General features: G+C 38.9%; 1 protein-coding gene across 1 annotated transcript in view; it reads right to left on the minus strand.

Moving 5' to 3' along the window:
* The window catches only part of Crybg3 (crystallin beta-gamma domain containing 3), a 110117-nt gene extending 89016 nt beyond the window's left edge, over positions 1-21101 (minus strand). The window contains exon 1 of the mRNA XM_027943246.2: positions 20767-21101. Coding sequence (XP_027799047.2) covers positions 20767-20909 — 143 coding nt within the window. The 5' untranslated portion in view covers positions 20910-21101. The remainder of the gene's footprint in view (positions 1-20766) is intronic.
* Positions 21102-22208: the final 1107 nt, after the last annotated feature.

Below are 22208 nucleotides of genomic sequence, written 5' to 3' on the forward strand. Positions count from 1 at the left end.
TGGTAAAAATTTGCTCCCATTCTGTAGGCCCTCTATTCACCTCACTATTGTTTCTTTTGCTGAGAAGAAGCTTTTCAGTTTGAATCCATCCCACTCATTGATTCTTGACTTTTATTTCTTGTGCTATAGGAGTCTTGTTAAGGAAATCGGGGCCTAATCCCACATGATGAAGATTTGGGCCTTCTTTTTCTTCTATTACGTGCAGGGTCTCTGGTGTAATTCCTAGGTCCTTGCTCCACTTTGAGTTTTGTACATGGTGAGAGATAGGGGCTTAATTACATTTTGCTGCATATGGATTTCCAGTTCTCCCAGCACCATTTGTTGAAGAGGCTATGTTTTCTTCAATATATTTTTGGCACCTTTGTCTAGTATGAGACAAAAAGAGGAATCTAACTGTATTTAGGTGGGTTTGTCTCTGTGTCTTTTATTCTGTACCATTGGTCTACAAGTCTAATCTGTTGGTGATACTTTCTATTGAGTTTTTAATTTGATTTATTGTTTCCTTCATTTCAAGGATATCTGTTTTTTTTTTCAGAACTCTATCTTCCTATTGAAGTAATCTTTTGCTTCTTGTATTTGCTTATGTAGCTCTTTATCAAAATGATCTTTTGCTATCTGTATTTGCTCTATTATATCATTCTTTAATTCACAGAACATTTTAATTATGTATATCCTGAACTCCTTATTCATCATTTCTTCTGTTGTGCTGGCCATGGATTCTAATATGTAGTATCTTGCTTTGTTTGGGGCACTTTCTTCCTTTGTTTTTTCATGTTCATGTATCTTCCCTTCTAAACTGCGGAACTGAGGTGTTACAGTTTTTAGTGTTCCTGCAGGGTTCCAGTACCTCTCCTTTAAGGAGCAGAATAATATTAACAGATCCTAATACAAACAATATGCAGCCTTAAACCAAATAGTTGCTATTAAGATGTTTACGGTTTTGTCACAATATACAGAAATGTTGAGTTCAATTATTATCTACAATATAAACTGTAGATAATAAAAACATAGGTTTGCAAAAGGGTCTATAGTTTCTGTTGGTGGACAAAGAGAGAACCAGGGGTGAGGTGTAGGAAGAGGTGTTAAGGAGGTAAGGGGTGAGGATATAGAGTTATTAGATCTTAGGACACTTGAGAGAGGAATCTAAATAAGTTGGCTAGTAGCAGAAGATAAGAGAGAAAGTGATTTTGGGGAGACAAGTAAGTGGGAAGACAATAGAGAGAGTACAAAAAACAAACATAAAAATTAAGAAAAATAAAAAATGTAAAAATTGGAGATACATGAATATATAACACAACCTACTATTCAGACATTGCAGTCTTCAGTAGCCTAATTCATGAAAAGTACTTGGTTTCACAAATGTTGGGGATGTGAGGGCAGGAAAAGAGAGAGAGGAAAAAAAGAAGAAAGAAAAAGAAAAAAATCTCCAAGGAAAATATAAGGATTGGTTTTGTTGCAGTTCAATATCTTTCCTGCTTCCCTTCTCATCCAATAGGTGGGGTTGTCTGTTGTTAGCTGGTATCTCCACCCTCGGGATGGTGAAGGTTATTAGAGTGGGAGGATTGGTCTTGGGGTGGAGCTCCTGGAGGTGGGGTATAGCACTTGCTGGTCCCCAATGGGAGACTACACCTCAAGGATCTCCTTTGAGGCCTGCTTGTGTGATGTGGGCGGCTAGTCTTGTCTCCTTATATCACCTATAGACCTCACAATTCTTGGTCTCTAATTTAGTCTCTAAACTGGATCTCACTCGCCCCCTCCCTTTCTACTTCCCAATCAGAAACCTCTCTCCCCAGAAGTCATGTGGGGCTGCATTCTGGGGGCTGAGCAACTGCCACAAAGCTGTTCTGTACTGAGCAGTTCAGGGGAAGGTTTTGTGAGCTATGGGCTGTGCTGGGTTAGTGGCTGTGGGGGAGAGGGGGGAGTAGGGGACTATAGGCACTTAAAGGAAAGCAAGGAACTGGGAGATGGGTGAGTGAGAAATGAAAGACAGTGACTAGGCAGAGATACATACAAGAGTTTGTCAGAGCTGACAAATAAAGGTACATCTCTCCATAGACGGAGAGAGGCAAAACAGGCTTGGGTTCAGGACTTTCACAGGGCAGATTCAAGGATTAGAGCCAGGCAGGTCCTCATGCAGCAGTTAAGGATGGGGTTGGTATGAGGGAGTGTTGAGCCTTTCTCAGAAACAATCTTGGGCAGGAAAGTAAAATTTTTTCTTAAAATGGTGACTGTCACTTAAGATGGCTATCCAGATGCTAAGCAAGGACCATACAGGTACCTTGATACTGCTTCTAGGCCACAGCAGGTGTCCCAAGCTGGGAGTTGCCCCAACTAAAGATGGTGACCAAGGTGTCATAAGATGGAAGCGGCTGCTTTCAGAGATGGGGTGTCATGTCCGGCCCGGTTGGGCCATGTATAGTGTTGAGCGGTATGTCAGAGATACAGCTCTGTGGCATACAGTGTTGTGGCTGGCGGCTGTCTCCAGTCCCTGCCCTGTGTCCCCAGGTGCTGGTTACCATGTGTAGGGGACTATGACAGTGGTTGCAGTATCTCAAGATGGAGGGGACCAGGGGATCCCCATGTTAGTAGATGGGAGTCCACACAGAAACAGTGTGGTCCTGCTTGTGGGTAGCCAGGTGTTCCACTCAGATGCTGATGCTGGTGGTCCTGCTTGGGATCAGCTGTCAAGGTCCTCTAATAACTCCCAGAGAAACAACATTCCCACTACTAGAATCCCAGGTCATGGAGCAATACAGAATGCAGCCTTCCTGTAGCCTGCCATCTTGGATCCCTGTTGTCGTTTTTTAATAACACATAAGTTGATACTAGTCTAAATTCAAATCAAAGACAAGTACCAACTGTCAAAATAAATGTAATAAGAGAATGTTACAAAGATTTGGTATATCATTTACAATAACACTGATTACATTTTTTAATATCTTTTTAAAATTTTTTAGTTATAGATGGACACAATATCTTCATTTTGTTCATTTATTTTTATGTGGTACTGAGGATCAAACACAGTGTTTCATGTGGGCGAGGCAAGTGCTCTGCCACTGAGCTACAACCCCAGCCCTGACCTTAGCATTTTTATAAGTGAATTCTGTAACATTTCAAATGACTTACCTAAAAACTATCTAAACATATAAGCACTTAATTTTAATCTCCTAGTTCTTGCTTCATGATTCCTGGAATTCTACTTATTTAGAGTGTTTACAGAACTTTCAGTAAATATACTGTCTTAATGAGACTAAATCAAACTGGTAAATTTCTCTTCCAAAACAAAAGCTCTGCAGAAAATGCAGCTGAGTTCATGGGATTAAGGCAAAATGTTTTTTTCAAGTAGCTACAATTAGTTCTATGTACACACTATGAATACACCCAAAAATGCCAGAAAAACCTAACAGTAAATCAGCACACAAGTATGGTGCAAACACGAAGTGATTTAATGCTCAAATCATGATAAAAAATATTTCTGGATACTACTTGTAAGTTTATGAAACTTATTTGCTATATAATTCCCATGATTTTTATTGCTAAATGAAAATTTTAAAATGTATTGAGTTTTAAAGCAAACAACACATTTAAAATTTTTAATTTAGTGATAAAAATCATTTAATTAAATGTTTCCCACTTCTTTTCCAGATTAAAAGGTCTCCTATCTTTTTTTATTTTTATTTTTTTTAGTTGTCAATGGATATTTTATTTTATTTATTTATTTATATGTGGTGCTGAGGATCGAACCCAGGGCCTCACACATGCCAGGCAAGTGTGCTCTACCACTGAGCTGCAACTTCAGCCTGGTCTTCTGTATCTTTAGGATTGCTCTGCTTTAATCCATTCTTTCCAAATGATAGTCAAAGTGACAGTTAATGTCTTATCATGACATCCTCCTGTTCAAAAAATACTTTAATAAATTTCTATTGGCTGATCAATAAAACAAGAGTCCTTGGCATAGACAGATAAAGTTATTCACAACCTGGCTCCAGATACAGTTGTCACACAAAACCACTTCACATACTAGAATAGGCCAAGTTCACAGGCCAGCAAACCACTTTCTTCTCCTGCCAGCAATATCCTTCCCCACCCAAAACAATCCTAATCCTTTATAGTTTAATTCTAGTTTTGACTGTACTTTTTGTGTTCCCACTGTCCCACGGTATCCTACAATACTCTCACACATTTACTGCTCTTTATTATCATACAGCTGGTTTTCCATTTGCCAGAATATGCATTTATTAAATTCAGTAAGTGTAGCATTCATGTATGTATCCCAGAGCCTAGCATCATGATTGGAATTGTGAAGATAATAGAATATTATACATTATATGAATTTTATAAGTCTGTTACAAGTTTGTACCTGCTGCTATGATTTGGATGAAGTGTTCCCCCAAATGTCCTATGTGAGTGCAGGAATAGTCAGAAGTGAAATGATCACATTATGACAGTTGTAACCTAATCAGTCTATGCTAGTTTGAATGGAATAACTTAGTGGTAATTGTGGATGGGTGGGCTGAGGCAGTAGATCACTAGAGGCATACCCTGGAAGGGGGTCCTCTTCCCTCCTCTTTCTCTCTTCCCTGGATTTGCTCCTCAACCACACTCTCCTGCCATTATGTTCTAACTCATCTGGGGCCCAGAGCAATGGGGTCAGGCCACCATGAACTGACCCTCCAATACTGTGAGCCAAAATAAACTTTCCCTCCTCTAAGTTGTTCAGAGAAACAGGTCAACTAACACACCTGCTTACTTTCATCAGAAAATCCCATTCCACTGAGAACAATAATAAATATTATTCTGCATTTTCTTAATGAGACAGTATATAGATTTCTTGAAAGACTATACCAGCCCATTCTATATCATCTTTCTCTAAAGTCATAAAGAAGGAAGTGGGGCTGGTGGGGAAAAAAATGACTAAACAGGAACAAATTCATTTTCAGTTGTTTTAAAAATACACACACACATCCCCAAAACTGGACTATAGTAGCTAAAGATACTAGTAACAGTGGATAGTAAGATGTCTGCTCAGTGAAAAAAAAAAGAAAAAAAAACACAGAAAGACTCAAAAGAATAGTACTTTCAGACACAGAACTAAAAGGAAAAGAAAAACATGTTCTAATCCAGACAATCTCAAACTATATGAAAGACAACAATCTGTTTCTATTGTTTGCTCACAATTTAACCCCCTTTGGGACCTGGGAGTATTTCAATAGAAATATTTTTAGAAAGCACACACTTTCCTCATGACAGGGAGTGAGATACAAAAATCATAACCACACATAGGCAGAAATGAAACTACCCTGAAATTCTAAAAAGCCTCGCCTTATTTATTAATAGAAATTTGGGAATGAATATGGCCAAACAGCCCAAGTATGAAAGTCAGTGTAACACAGAAGCTGTTCATTTTTAAGCAATATTATTTATACCATAGCTGAAAAACAGGAATCCTTACTCTCTGTCAGACATAAAACAAAATTCTGGACCATGAAAGTAAAGTGGACACATCAACATTCTAAAGTTCAAATAATTTACAGATAGTCCCTGGATCTATCACTTAGCTCTCTTATGTTTTGTTAAACTCTAACAAGAGTCTCTAACTCCTAGCCAGTAAGAAGCATAAGATTGGACTCGATTACTCACACATTCAACAGGTATACAATACATACTTGTATGTGCCAGGCACTATTCTTGGGAACTGAGCAACAAATAGACCAAGTCCTTACCCTCTGTACTCCTCAGAGCCTCTATCCAACAACATCAGAATCATCTGAAGAACTGGGTTTACGAAATACATTTGGGGCCTGATTGCCAAGGAAGCCACCTGGAGTTGGGCTGAGGAACCACATGTTCTACAACTAACACCTCCTCTAGGTTTTTCAGCTGTAGGTCACATTCTGACCAGATTCTTGATAAACAATGATCTGGGAGCCTCTCTGGATTCAGCAGGAACCAACATCTCATAGCTGCACAGGAGAGAGAAATCTAGTCAAGAAGATCTCCCCTCAATAATACTTAAGTATGTTAAGTGCTGATACAGAAAGACTACTACGTAACAATTATTTAGCAAACTCACTCATGTGGAACACTACTCATTTTCCAACACAACTGCTCACCTGCAGCCAAAAGCTGTTACTCAAAGGTGTACTAGGAGCATTACAAGTACCGAGTGGAACCAACAAGGACATATCCTCTGTTTTCTCCATACCACTGACAGTTTTGTCATGGAATAAGAGTGCAGCTTCCTGGGTAGCTAGAAGACAGTGAGGTATGGTCAGTGGAGAGGGGTGAAGGCAAGGGGAGGAAGAGAAGTTCTTTACTCTGCCCTGCTTATAACACACATGCAGGCACATCTTCCTACTCCCATTCTTTTCTCTCATATATCCTGACTGTGGCTGCATCAGAAAAATCTGGAAACATTAAAGACCTGAAAATACTTTCCTTAACTGTATTAGGGAGACTTGTCCACTTCTCTATAGATGCTGGAGTTGATAATGTCTTGCCATTTCCAGAGAGGAGGTGATCTTTGGTGATGACATCAATGGCAATAATTCTGAGCATCTTTAAACACAAGATCACTAACATAACATAGTCCCCAACTTGGGAATGTCCTTACATCTAAACAGGACTACCAACCTGCTCTCCTTTGAGGATGGTTCATCATCCTCAGGGTCTTCTAAGGATTTGCCTTTTCTCCTCCTTCTCCATTCTACTCAGCCTGATGCTGCCTGAAATTATGTCCCCATTCTAGATTTTCCACTGCACAAGATATAGTCTTCAACAGAGGGACTAGTAATATTTTTGAGGACAGGAAAAAGGAATCAGGACAAATCTTTTGTTTTCTCTTCTCTTCAATAACATAAAACTGCTGATTCCAGCAGTCTGGTTGACTAAGCAGCATTTCTCCCACTGCAACTTCACTAGGTCTGTCCTTCCTGGCACGTTGTTCCTTACCTAGAGCCCACCTCATCTGATCCTGTGATGAAACTCTAGAAGAAGCCAGAAACTGACCCCCTCTTGTCATGTGATGAATCATACTTCAGTCTCCCAGATGACTTTCCATTGGACTAAATGCAAATATAATACAGAACACAAACAGGTCTTTTCTCTACTCAGTCTCTCTTCCACTGTCATTAGTAGTAAAATGCTTTGAAAAAACTCAAAATGGACATATGTCTGTTTCTGGGATAATACCTTACGGACAAAAGGCACTTCAGTCAAAATGCACTTTTCTGGATCTGATGTGAACTGAAAAGACAGAGCAGCTGATGTGAGATCTCTGTCAGATATACAATCCTATGTTGCTTTGTTTCTATAATCACATGGTGAGTCAAAAAAAAGAAAAAAAATAAATAAAAAACAGAGAAAAAAATAGGTAGACTGTTTCTGTTTAAAAAAAAAAGAGAAAGATTATAACCAAGAAACCAACGGAGAATCAAAACACCAGGGCATTATAATAAAGAGGCAGAAATGTCTACTGTCCCTCTTTTCAGAATGACTGAGGCTACTTATCTCCAGGCTGGTCCTCTATTTCCTTAGACTCTCTAAGCTCTCATTTAAGCCACAACCTCCTGAACCGTCTGCTTATGCCATAGGGGTCATCTACATGATCCCAGAGGTTTTGTTCACAGAAATACCGATTTACAGGACAAGCTCTATAGTTCTCTTTGTTCAATATTATATTGCAGATATGTTATGAATTAAATTGACTTTCAAGCATTGGCTTAGAACACCATTCAGCAGGTCCAATACCACTTCTATAGGGAAAAAGATTTCCACATCAATGCTTTACAAACAACCATCTGGAAAACTGTCCATTCATAAATGGTGACTGTCAGCAGTGGAGTGGTACTTGTGTTTTTTAAATGACCATTAACAGAATATAAAACAGGTGGTTATGGCACTATTTCTGGGCTTCAAATTAAAAGGTAACTAGAAGCTGCAATTTTAAGGCAGTCAAACAGCGTGTATTTTAGCTCAAACATCTGGTGTTTGAATGATTCAAAATCTTTGGAGAAAAGTCGGGAGAAGGGAAGAAAAGTAATAGATGTGATTATGAGGCACTGCTGCTTTGCAATACCAGACTCTTCTGACACTGCTTTTCTCTATAATGTCAACTCACTCCTATAATTTATGTCTTTACCTTAAAGGGGCTTTATTTCCTGTCCCTCTTCCCATGTTCCCCAAACAAGACCATAATTACAGTTCAGTCAGACTGTGGAGTGAGAATCTTGGTGTGTCTGGCATGTACCTCAACTATCTACCACAAACACACAAGTGTCTCTACTACATCCTCCCCAAAGTCTTTCATTGATCTCATGCCCTTCAGATTCCACACATCTGTGACCAACCTCACAAGAATCAACACCCTGAGGGCTGGAGTTGTGGCTCAGCGGCCACAACCCCAGCACGTGCAAGGCCCTGAGTTTGATTCTCAGCACCACATAAAAATAAACAAATAAAGGTATTGTGTCCAACTACAACTAAAAAATATAAATATTAAAGAAAAGAATCAACACACTGAATCTTTTGCTATGACATGAACTCAGAACAGTATTCCAGCTCCTTTCTAACATAGAGCATTCAGGGTTGGGGATGTAGCCCAGCAGCAGAGCACTTGCCTGGCATATGCAAGGCTCTGGATTCAATCTCTATCCCCATGAAAAGATAAATTAAAATTACAAAATGAAATGGGTCATTTATTCATGTATAGTTCAAAAAACTGTCCTGAGGGAGGGGGCACTGGGGAACTGAGGATGGGCAAAACTGTGCCTTCCCAGAGATGGATTATGGCTGACCTCAGCTCCCACAAAAATCCTTTCTCCTCTGTAGATTCTTCTAGACATATATGAGCAGACAATACATGTAACAATCAATAAACAGACACACACATATAAGCCTATGCCTAAATTATCATTTCAAAAAGTAAATCTCATCACTTTAACTCCTAGCTACGGCCTATCAAGTCCTATCTCATCAGGCCGCAGCCCTGGGCCCCTCCTTATGTCACTGACACTCATTATTATATTTGCCCCCACAGGCATCTATATCACATGATCCAGGACTAGGTTCTAGTCTCTGTCTGAACTGGTCTTTTCTTGGATTTGTTCATTTCCACTCTCACTTATCATCCAGGTCTTTGCTCAACTCTTATCAATAGAGCACACTCTGTGAACACACTGCCCACCCTTTACCCTAGACTCACCACCTCCATCCTCCCCTATTTTCTCACACTGCTTCAAAACACATGCATATTAATTTACATGAGGGCTGGGGATATAGCTCAGTTGGTAGAGTGCTTGTCTTGCATGCACAAGGCCCAGGTTCAATCCTCAGCACCACAAAAAAAAAAAAAAAAATTACATGATTTGTTTTCTGCCCTCCCCCACTAGAAATCCAAACCCTATGTAAGCAGAGGCACAATTAAATACTTAAAGCAGATTCTAATAAATAATGACACAACTAAGATTTTCATAGGGATTAAAATTTTTAGTTTTGTAACTTGTATAAATATATGCACTATTATAGAAAATGTTAAAGCACTATTGTTAAGTGAATATATTCATGTTTCAATCCTGAAGAGAACTTTTACTTTTTGTAAAAATACTTAGACATCTAGACACACACACTGGAAATGAGTTAGAAGAATGGTACTTATCTCTGAATGGGTAAAGTAATGAATGTGTTTTTTTAAAATTTTTCTTATAATTTCATTATTTGTCTTGCAAAAGTTTACATTACTATTAAAAAGATAAGAAAACTACAAAGTATCATAGTTGATTTTTTTAAATAGCAAAAAAGTGAAAATGAATTCAGAATAGACAAATAACAAAATACTAATCCTACAAATATTACACAATTGTAATTTCTTTTGTTTTATAGTATACACAACATTGTCAAATAAGATCCTTATCTGTCTTAAAACAATGAAACAATCAATCAAAATTATTACTATTCACATCTTCCGTTTTAAGATATAGCACAATGCCACCCTTTCAGGCAGGGTATGCTCCTTGGTGCTTTACAAGCAAGACAAAAAACATACTTAACATCTTACCTAATCAGTTGGCACTTATTAAAATCTAAAATTCAAAATATTTCATTTGTTGTCATAAGAAACATGGTAGTTACAAGAAAATCACTACCAGCCATTGAGGTAGTATCCACTTTTTGTATAAATATTAATGCAAATAATCAAGAAGAAATTTCTAAAATATCTTTTAGAAATCACATAAAACTAGTATTTGTAAGAGCAATGAAAAAAAACATTTTCACATCATTTCTGAGACTTCTATTTATACCATTGTCATAAAAAATATAAAAGATAAGTTCCTTAAAAGTTTGCCATACTTGTATCAAAATTGTATTTTGTAAATACCTTAAAATTTTGCTAGACAATGGGTTATACTCTTGGTCCAACACCTTATTTGAAATTAGCACTGAAAGTCTAGTATATGATTTTGTAAGTATGTTGGAAACCTTTGATTTGTCACCCTTCAGCAATTATTTCCCATTACACACTTAACTTAAAGTTCAGTTTATACTCAAGCAATAAAAAAAAAAAAATGGCAACAATGATATCTGCAAAGATTTTCTAGCTATTCTCAACAAAACAGGAGAGCTGAGTTCATGTTTAACTTTGTTCCACAGAAAAGCTCTGCTAAATGACAGTGAAGAAATAAAAGGAAATAAGCTATTAGGTAACAAAAGAAAAAAGCAACCACATTTAGGAGATAACAGATTTCTGAGGGAGAAAAGCAGGCAGAATTATTTAGAGTAGATACAAATGCAATATAAATTGATACAGAAGGAAAAAACTATAGTTTCAACTTATCCTGACACAACTCCAGAAAATCTCAGCTGCAGGCCCAAGACAGAACATGAGGTACATGGCTGAAAGTGTTAACCCTGCCCCAACTCACACCCCCCAATTTACAGACATTTGGTAGGAGACTGAAAGCGAAGAAAAAAAAAAAAAAAACTTTTTAAAAGAGAAGTCTCCAAGCAATGGAGCACCAAGAATAGTAGAAGTATACAAAGCGCTGACCACAAACAAGGGAGCCTGAGCAAACCTCTTTATTTTGAATGGTAAGGCATAAATCTCTCAAGAGAAAGACCCTGCCAACCACCCAGCACTATGTAAGATTTATTATATGCATGTGTAGAGACCAGATTAAAACAAAAATTGCAAAATTCTCAAAATTGCAAAGAGAAAAATGAATCACAGAAACAGATCTGAAAGCTGAGCTCAGTGGTACACACTTGTAACCCAGTGACTGAGGGGCTGAGGCGGGAGCATCACAAGTTCAAGATCATCCTCTACAACTTCGCAAGACCTATCTCAATTAAAAAAAAAAAAAAAGACTGGGAATATAGCTCAGTGGTGAAGTGAAGTGCCTCTAGGTTCAATTCCCTAAATTAAAAAAAAAAAAAAAAAAAAAGGTCTGGAAACCAGATTGGCATCTGGTTTCATGCTATTAACAATTCTGACATGACTTCAGAATTCTGAATAATTTCTATTTTATCAATTTATACCCAGAAAAACTATCATTTAAACAAATACAAAAATATATATTATGAAATTGAAAGACAAAAAATTCATCTCACATGCAGTTTTTCTTGGAAACACTCCACAAAACTGGGAAGTTAACCAGGAGAAAGAAATGCTTGAGATCCAAAAATAGGGGGCTCTATTATAGGGCTGAATAGAAAAGATCAATGTAGCCAACCCAGAAGCTACTAGATTATACAAATTAGAAGAAGACTCAGTGGCCGAGAGAAAGGTTTTGGAGGACAAAGGGGTGAGAGGTGTTTATCTATCACTGTGGAAAAGAAAGCAGTGAAAGTTTTACAAATGTGTTTGAGTACCCTACAAGTAGCAGTAAGAAAATGAAAAAATAAAGTAACTTACTCTAGGAAAAATAAAGACCATACAAAGGAACATAATCATAGTATAGAACCTGGTTGAGCAGTAAATAATATTTATACAGTCATAAAAATGTGAATATTGGAACTGGAGTTGTAGCTCAGTGGTAGAGCACTTGCTTAGCACACGTGAGGCACTGGGTTTGATCCTCGGCACCACATAAAAATCAAATAAATAAAGGTATTGTGTCCATCTACTGGAAAAAAATATTTTTAAAAATGTGAATATTGCCTTTTTATTTAATTCCCAAATTATAACAATTATTTTGGCAGGATGAGTATAGGGACACAGAAGAATGTAACAATGAAGTCCTCGCCTACCATACCAGAGGTCAATATATATTTCCTAAAGTTTATAAAATTAAGAAAGAACAATAAAGCATTATTTACACATATGGCTAGAAATATAAGAAACAGCTTAAATGTGATTAAAAGAGTTTCCTCTAAGAAGAAATTCTCAAGAATGGGTTCACACATGTTAAATGCTCCTACAGGCCCTATTCGTTTGTTCCTTATTTTGAGAGAGAGAGACTTGTGCAATGTATGCCTTCTCCAAAAGACTGCATGAGTGCTTTAGGTAAAGATGTCATTGTAACACCTTCACTGCTGGATTCCAGTGTATAGCAAACTGCCAGGCATAAGTGACACTAAATTAATTCTTGCTAAATAGGTGAAGTTTTCACATCAATTGATCACAATGTTACCATTACTTGAAGAAGATAGCAAATGCATTTTCAATGTGACTTTTCTAATAAAACATACATCTTCCTAATCTCAGACATATTGTGCACACAACTACCACCCCCCAAAAGTTTTAGCTGGTATGCAAAAGCTGGAAGGGACCTTAGCAATAAAAGCTAACCCCCTCACTTGAAAAGGTTAATGCCACTACCTGGTCAAGGTGGATGATAAGTGACCTCAAAAATAAGTTGATACTTTTGTGGCTTTAAATGTTAATTCCACTTGGTTTCACAATATATATTAGGTATAAATCATATGTGTATAAAATGTAAAATATCAAAGTTCCCTGCATTATACACACTACTTCTACTTATTTATAGCCTTCATCCGAGTTTTTCTCACTTGAACAAGTTAATGCAGTTCATTCTTTCTTTGGAGAAAATTTTGTCAACTCAAGTTCATAAATTCTCATTTTCTCTTCTTCTTCTTTATACATTCAAGATCATAAATTCTTTTTTCCTCTCCTGCTTTATACACAAATATTCACCAGACCTTAAATCAAAAAATAGTTAATCCATATAATCTTTTAAGTGTGAAAAGGTATAAGATGAAAAGTGTCCCTCTTGTTTCCAATACTTTCCCTTTCTCCCCATGCACCAAAAATAGGAATACAAGGACAGTAATAGATTAATTTCATACCCCTACTGTTTTCTTTTTAAGTTAGATATACTATACATAATAGTTTATAACTTTTTAAATGTACCTTCGAGATATCTCCTTATCACAATAAAATTTTTCTCTTTTAAAAATTTTTTGGTAGTTCTAGATAGACAGAATGCCTTTATTTGTTTATCTTTATGTGGTGCTGAGGATTGAACCCAGTGCCTCACACATGCTAGGCAAGTGCTCTGCCACTGAGCTATAGCCCCAACCAAAGTTTTCTCCTTTTTGATGGCTATGTAATATTACATTATATGAATGTGCAGTTTATCAACTGATGGAAATCTATTCTACTCTTCTTATTTGCTATTAAAACAGTACTAAACTTGCATAGATGACTTTTGGCACATTTTCAAACTTGATGCTTAATGGAATTCCTAGAGGGAACTGCTGAGTATGTGAATTTGTAACATTGATAGAACTTCTCAAATGTCCCTCCAAGGTAGTATGTATCAATTACATCCTCATCAAAAGTGTATTAAGAGTTCCAGTTTCCACACATTAAATTGGAGTTTTGGTTATCAAATAATGTGGCATATCTTGCTATAGTTTCAACTTATCTTTCTCACTTTTAAGGGACTCTTAATATTTTGAACACATTTTTAATTTGTATACATTTATTTTCCTCTCTCTCAATGACAGGACTATAAATTCTTCATTGTACAGAACACTGACCTAGTCCATCTGGGCAAACGTCCAGCTGCAAGCCATTGTCTTTTACTCCTATTCAAAACCATTTTCTAAGGCCAGTCTTCTTTTATGGGTCTTCTCAAGTTAAGCAAAGGAAACATACATAATGATGTAAGCTTTGAATTCAGAAAGGAGAAGCTGACTCCTGACTCTACCACTGGAGTAGTGAGACTTGATCAGTCACTGAATCTCTCAAAGCATTAAATTATATATCTGTAAAATAAAGATTTTGCTTTAAGAACTAAATAAATTCATGTTTATTTTTATATGTGTGAGTATAGACACCTATGTATTTATATTTGAATCCCTAAGCACAAGTCTTGAATCTCAATAGGGACTTAATAAGGGTGGTTTCATTTTGTAATCAATAAACTGCCAGGCCAAAAAAAAAAAAAAAAAAACTTTGTCTAAGCAAATAGCTATTTCAGTGCTTTGGGATACTTCCAATTAAATACTTCCCAGAGTTAAACACTGAGGGATCGTCCCACTGGAGTTGTATCATTACTTGACCAGTCATAACTGCCAAGGAAACATTAAGAATGAATTATTTCTGGTTGCAAAACTTTAACTTGTTCTCCATTAGCATCAACCCATTTTGTGTAAGAGTTGGCACTCCCTGAGAACATTGCTTCCTGAAAGAATGCACTTCTCTGCCTCCATCTAGAACTTGCAGAGCCTGCAGAATCCAAGAGGAGCCAGGGGAATAGAGGGAAAGCAGTTGTACCCACCTCACTGCTGCTGTCACTACCACATTTCCCCCATTATTCTGACTTGGCAAATCATGCTGATCAAACTAGGGGCAAAGTTAATAATGGGACAAGATATTTTGAAAGCCCAATTAAAATTCGTACACAATACACGACATACAACAAAACATTATGTGTGCTAAACCAAATGAATCACACCTATACACCGAAAACATGCTTAGCTCATAATGAGCTTCTCTTAGGAATAGAAGTACATAGGTTTACCTCAACCACTAATTTATGAACTCTTCTATGCAGTTTTGGTCATTCACTCATCTTCGTATCACCACTGTTTAGCACCATATTGTATACAGAGCAGCCACTCTTACTTGTGCACTGAACAGAGTCAAATTAAGAAGTGTTTCTTTAACTGTTATTTTATGTTGATTCTCTCTTTTCTGCATATAATTAGATGGACTATTTCCCTTACTTTAAATTTAATGTCAACCTATAGTTTCCCGATACTACAGTTTTATTTAGCATCTCTGGTATAACTGGGTTCCAGTGTATTTCATTTTAACTTAGGAGATGAAATATTTCACTTTGAAGGATTATAATTTTCCTCTTACTTTACAAAATTAGCTATTATCCTTTTTATGTATTATTCACCGTGATGAATTTTTTTGTTTGTTTGTTTTGTACTGGGCACTTTACCACTGAGCCACATCCCCAGCCCTTTTCATATTTTATTTTGAGACACGGTCTCACTAAATTGCTTTGGGCATTGCTAAGTTGCTGAGGCTGGCCTTGAACTTGATATTCTACTGCCTCAGCCTCCCCAGTCACTGGGATTACAGGTGTATGCCACTGGACCTAACACTGTAATGAATTTTACATGCTAAAAATATAATTGGTTCAGTGAAGTCAGAAGTCCTGATGACACAAGTTCCTTGCAGGCCAATTTATGGAACAACTGTAACTCTAACACTCAGGTTTTACAACTGAGTTAGTTTCTGAAGAATCCCCAGGACAAGAAATAATCTCCCAATGAGCCATCTGATAGGCACTCTGTTAAACACAAGAGATAAAAATCTCACTTGTAAAAAGTAGGGGGTCTGACACCCTAAAACAGTCCATATTTCTATTCCACTGCCAAGAGCTAATTTTGAGGCTTGAATTAACCTGGGAGCCCAGTAAACTGGAAATATTCACACCCCTGATATTTGTGGAGTTTGCCAGTTACTTTTACTGCTCCAGGTATGAGCTGCTGATGTGGCACAGATATCTTCTATTCAACTAGATACCAGCTGTTTTCAATAGTGCTTTCAAATCAACAAACATACAATTGTCATGAAAATGCAAAGAAAGAAAGCTCCCTTTCCTCAAACAATTGATGGTGTGGTCAACATTGACAGTTTAACCTGTAGGCCAACAATTCTGAAGTTGGTCAGAGGAGCAATATTTATGTTTGTTGTTGGTTTCTACAAAAATGTCTTCTACAATATAGCCAATTAGCATTCTGGTCCCATTTATTCAACACCCTCAGGCCATGGTGACAAGCAAAAATCTCTCTCCATGTTTCTGAATGCCCACTTTAAGGATAGGGAAAGTACAGCCCCTGGCTGAAAACCATTAGTGAACACTTTAATGCTCCAATTAACAGATTCACTCCTTATTTGAGATAGGTAAAAGAGACTCCAAGAAGACTAAGACACAGCCCTGCCCTTGAATCTAGGAGTCCTGACTTACCTTCTTCTTATCAGTGACATTATATCAGGTCCCTCAAAGTAACATTCAAAAGAATATACTGTACCTACAATGGGCCACTTTGTAGCCCATTCCAGAAGAATGGAGGAAGATCCAATTGACTTATATATTCAAATATGTTTTGAAGTTCTAAAGGATGGTGGAGAGCATGGTATGACAAAAAGAAAGATTTGTGGAGCCAAAAGGACCTAAATTCAACCCACACCCTTGAAACATACTCCTCTCAGGTTTTGGAGTAAATCATTCTCCACTGGGAGTGGTACCACTCTCCTGCCCGCCCACCTGGGTGGAGGCATTTTGAGTTATTCCAATCACCAGAGGATGTTACTGGCAATTAGTGGGCAAGGCCATGGATGGCAAATGTGCTGCAAAGGACAGGAGAGTCCAGTTTAAAGAACTGTCACAACGCAAATATGGACAGTATCTACCACTAAGTATTCTCCTACCCTCAGTTTCTTTAGTTGCCAGAGAGTGTTAACCTTTCAGTCTGAGTGTTTGGCTTAAATGAGATGCTACAAGAAAAGTACCCAGGCCAGGGTTAAGTGTCAGTCAGTCCCTGTTAAAAGTTATTCTCCCACACCTCTCTTCCTTCTGGAGTTACAAACATTGCATGGAGTTCATCATACAGATTCCTCATATATGACACAGCAAAGAAATTCAAGCAATTATTTTCTCAAAGCAGTTAAAATTAGGTGGCAGGTATTTATACAAATTTCACATCTTAGCAGTATCTGTTTAAGAGGCTTTTCGCAAAAAGTCTCTGAATTCTAAATCAAGAGCCAAACACTCTGTCTAGAGATCCTGACAACTCAGGATCTAAATTTCTGGCTGCTTTTTCACTTTGTTCACTAATGTGCACAGCCCCTAACAGGTCATAAAACCCTGCAGGCCTTTTCTCAACCTGTAATACCTGTTACCTATTTATATCTTCCTAGCTAAGTTCTCCATCTATATAAACCTCACCAATTTCTTGAAGACCATTTAAATAAAAATCAGTTCTACCATGATGTCCCCATTGGTCCCCCATCACTTCTAATGAGTCCTATCCTTGTGTACTCATAAACTGAGCTTAACACTGCAGTGATGGTTCTCAATCCACTATCCATAGAACATCAGGAGTTCTAAAGTTTCCTGTGAAAATATGAATTGCAGTTTTCATTTCTAAAAAGTCTAAAAGAAACATAAGCACTTCTTAGACTTGGTCAACCACCCAAGATGAGTAGAGTCAAGCAATCTGAGTACCCAAATTTGAATTCAAGTTCACCAGTGTTGATGCTAATGCATTGTAACTGTTGGAACTTTACTAAAAACAAAAGAGCAAACTCAAATATACAAATAATGTGTTCACACCAAGTAAATCCCAAATGAACACCTCATAAAAACAAGTCTTCCTATGGCTCAAATAGGGAAAGACCGGAGACTTACATCAGGGTGTGGTGCAAAACAGTTGTCATGGCAACTTCCCAAAGACCTTATGTTTGTCTCAATGTGTAACATATTTATGTTTTGGGTAGCCAAAAAAGAGCTGTAAGGTTAATATTGTAAATTTGATCTTTATGGTAATGCTTAGTTTTTATTTCTATTCTTAAGACGGTATTAAAGAATTCTGTTCTTGAGAAATTTATGCCTTGTTTTGTATTTGTACATGGGTAAGCTATATAATAAAATTCATGTGGGAGTGGAGAAAAGGAGACTGTGTACACAGTTTGAAAGAATGCATTTCATCCCAAGTACAATGAAAAGCCAAAATGCAGACATTTGATCCTTAATGTCTATTAAGGGACCTTAGAGTTGCAGGTTCTATACAGGATTTGATATATGTCCACTGAACAAAAAGTACTTAAGTGATTTGGGGCAACTCTCTTTAACCCTGTTGTGACACATACATACATACACATACACACACAGTAAAATGAAGATTCTCATAATACAGGTTTGTCAAAAGTCATGTTCAGTAATATTACTGAAAGTACTTTAAAAATTGTAAAGCGCTAGCACATTATAGATTGGTATTACTATTTTCCAGTGGTATTAGCTTTTCACATGTCCTTGAGAAAAAAGACCCATTTTCTCAGTCATCCTTATATCTAACACATGGTGTCTATTGAACTGATTCCTCTATGTGTAAAACCACCACTACAAAAGGGAAACGCAGGGACTGGAGGTAGTGCTCAGTGGTTGAGTGCTTATCCAGAATGCAGAAGACCCTGGGTTTAATCTCCAGCACTGTGTGTGGGGTAGGGTGGAGTGGGGGGAGTGAGCCCAGCTCTCATAAACATTAAAAGTTTTTACTACCACAAAAAAAAAAAAAAAAAAAAAAACAGCCCAAATTCCCTTTCAGAACATCACAGTGACAAATTGCAATTCCTTTCCAATCTTGTTAACACCAGGGTGTTGTGTTACTGGGACATTGGGTACTACTAAGCATTTCCATTTGTTTCATTAAACTTTCAATAAAGGCTTTGTGTTTGTTTATATCCTTGAAAAGAAAGGTTTAAGCTCATTTAAAACAGTAAAACACCCACACAAGGGATTATCTATTATCCCCTTAACATCTGGCGAGTTCTAAAAAAGATGAGGACAAAATTAATGTTCACATAAGCACAATTAAAGATCTCATTGTCAAAAAGCCACTGTCTGTGCCTATCTGGTGCTGATGAAAACAGAGAGGTTGTAAGTAGATAAGAAACTAGCTGCTGGAGTGGTCAACTCCAGGCAGAAAATAGTGGAGAATGGAGAAAGGCCCAGTAAAGACACAAAGGCCAGGGAGGCAGGCAGGATTTCAGGACAAACTGATATGAACCTGGAACTGGCCTGCTTACCTCCTTTCCAACACTGACTCTCGAGTTTCCAACTTTTGCTGAGTCCACTTGGGACATCTTTTAAAGACTGCTTTCCTATCATCCAAAAGAGTTGTTCACTATCATCCAAGATAGTTGCCATTAGTGTTCCAGTGATGGCAGCACCACTCTATCTGCCTGGCTGACATCCTGGCCAGGACCTATCAGGCTTCAAAACTATTTTTAACCACTGTGTAACTTTGAATTTTAAATCCCCAAGGGTCAGGGCAATTGTAGCTGAAACTTCCCATGAGAATAACCAGTCGCTTATAGTTGGCACTTTCTTAGAATGGTGTATTTGAATAATAAATGATCAGAATAAAAAATGTTTCACAAGTAGAGGAACTGAGGAAAGCAAAGGACAAAAATCACAGCACAATACCTAAAGACTAATGGAACTAGCTCAGCCTCAGTTGTTTCCATCCATTTTTCTTTGAAGCCCAACACTTTAAAGTCTGGAGTAAATACAGGTCTCTGAAGTTGGACCTTCTAAGAACTTGGATAACCAGCTGTCTTAGAGTAAGGGGGAAGCAGGGTGCACCTCTCAAAAAAAAAAAAAAAAAAAAAGTTTATAACAATGAGTTATATCTCCTTTATCTCCCCTTCTTTCTTCAGGATGGATGAAAAGACTCAGGAACAGACATTTTAATAAGACATCTTAAAAAATTAAATTTTACAGCAGGTAAAAAAAAAAAATAAAAGATTACAGGGAATGGGCACGTTTTAATTGCTGGAAACTATTTAGCTCCAGTCCTGGTTTCTGGAATCTATTTAGGAACTCAAGGCAGATGTTTCCGAACTGAGATTGAAAGAAGGAAGGGCGGCATCATTTAAATATCCAGTCCACGGTAAACAAAACTAGCAAGGATTTTCTATTTCGAGAACGTCTTGGGAACTCATCACTACGATTCTTTAAAAAATCATTTTGAGAAAATTTAAATACAATGGAAAAATTGCCAGTTGAGAGGGTGACGCCTCCAAAGCTTTACCTTTTCCACTTTTGTCCCATCAACTCCCACACAAGAGGTTTTCGCATCGCGCCCTCGTTCCCCGGGCTGAACGCTCAGCGCGGCTCACAAGTGTTTCCCATTACTGCCGGCAGGACGCCGGGGAAATCGCTTGTGCCACAGAACTTGGAGAGCAGACGCGTGTGTGGAACCGGAACAGAATCACGTACCAGGAGGGGGAGGTGGGAAAGGAACAGCGCGCAGTGAGGCTGGGCCCGCTGGGAATGCGCCGGGTCGCGGGACTTCACCCAGCTTTAACAAACCCAGGAAAGGGGAGCAGTGAGGCACTGGGAACGGGACGAGAAGGAGGAAACTTTAGCAATGGAGGAAGAAGAACAGAAAGTACAGAACGAACTGCAACCCGGTCCGAGATCGACTAGCTGCGGGCGGTCAGGCCAGGAGCCCCATCCCGCGAGTCCGCGCAGAACTCCCGACGCCCCCGGCAGCTCCCACCTGGCAGCGCCCGGGGCGGGCGGCTGGCTTGTCCCAGGCTTCTCCTCCTCTTCCTCTTCCTTGTCCCGGGAAGGGTTTCGGGGAGCGAAGAACCGGGAGAAGCTGTGCCAGGGGGCGCTGCCCCTCCTCCGGCCACTGGACATCTCCCCAGATCGTCCGCAGGTCGGGGGCCGTCTGTTGGGAATGGACGAGGCGGTGCCGGGAGCCCTGCGCCTGGAGCCCAGATCGGCGCTTTGGGACCCGGCGAGGGCAAGACTGACTCTGCTCTAGTCGCCAGCGCGGCTCAGTCCATCCCTGGCTGGAGAAGCGCGGGCGCGACGCGCTCCCCGCGTAGCAGCTCCTCGCGCTGCTGCTGCTGCTCCTCCTCCTGCCCTCTCCCAGTGCACCCCGCCCCCCGGGAGGGGCCAGCTGCCGCGGCACCGCCCAGAGCCCGGGCTCAGCGGTCACCCGCCACGGCTTGGGGGAGTCCCGGGTGAATGCGCCCTCCTGAGAGCCCAAGGCAGTCCATCCATCTAGGCTCTTGCTTCCCGCCTGAACGAATTCAGCCTGCAACCTATTTGGCTTTGCTTCAATTACTGTTAACGAATTTGTTTTCTATCCTATAGCCAGAGCAGTTTCCGTACTTTTCAAAGATAGTTTTATAAATTGAGGTATTTGAAAACACTTAGATGAAGTACCAGACGGTCCTGGTCTGCCCTTGAGTTAATTCATAGCCAATCCAAACACACAGGTTTATCCTGGAGTACAAACTATGCGTGCCTGTGGTCACCCGGTCCTATTCTCAGAGGGAAAAGGGGGGGGCGGGAAGGTCCCTGTCAAGCAGTCAACAACTTGTTTCTGGTTCTTCTGACTTACAAGTTCAGGAAATTGTCCTACCCCAGATGTGCTTTGTAAATCACATTCTGCCTTACAGGATACCTAACTCCACGAAACCTTTTTCAAAGACAACACTGATCAAAGACAAGGATGATTCAAACTTGTAAATGCTGAAGCAAACATGCTGCTATCATTACACAGATGCCATTGGAATCTGGAAACCAAAAGATCCTTAAGACTTACTTTAAAATAAGGGTCCTGGTAGTGTGACAGCTTTTTATAGTCTAGCACTTAGTATAGAAAACATGGCCCATTTAACTCGTAAAATTTTATTTTGTTGAAAGCTACACTGACACTGGTACAGAATTCAAGGAAGTGATACCTTTGTTCACCAAAATAACTTATGGAAGTTAATCAGATAAAAATGAAATGTCCATGGCAGCTTTGACAGGGGTAGGAGAACTACGGGATAGTTCTCTCTGTCTTTGGAGTAGTGCCCCTCACCCCCATCTTTGGGATGCTGGTGGAGGAAAAGTTTTCTTATGATTAGGTTGAACATCCATAAGCCTCAGGTCATTTCAGCACCAGCTGGCGGCTATTGAACCTTGTGCTGCCCCACAGCTGCC

The sequence above is a fragment of the Marmota flaviventris genome, chromosome 8, assembly GCF_047511675.1.
Source record: "Marmota flaviventris isolate mMarFla1 chromosome 8, mMarFla1.hap1, whole genome shotgun sequence".
Taxonomy (NCBI): Eukaryota; Metazoa; Chordata; class Mammalia; order Rodentia; family Sciuridae; genus Marmota; species Marmota flaviventris.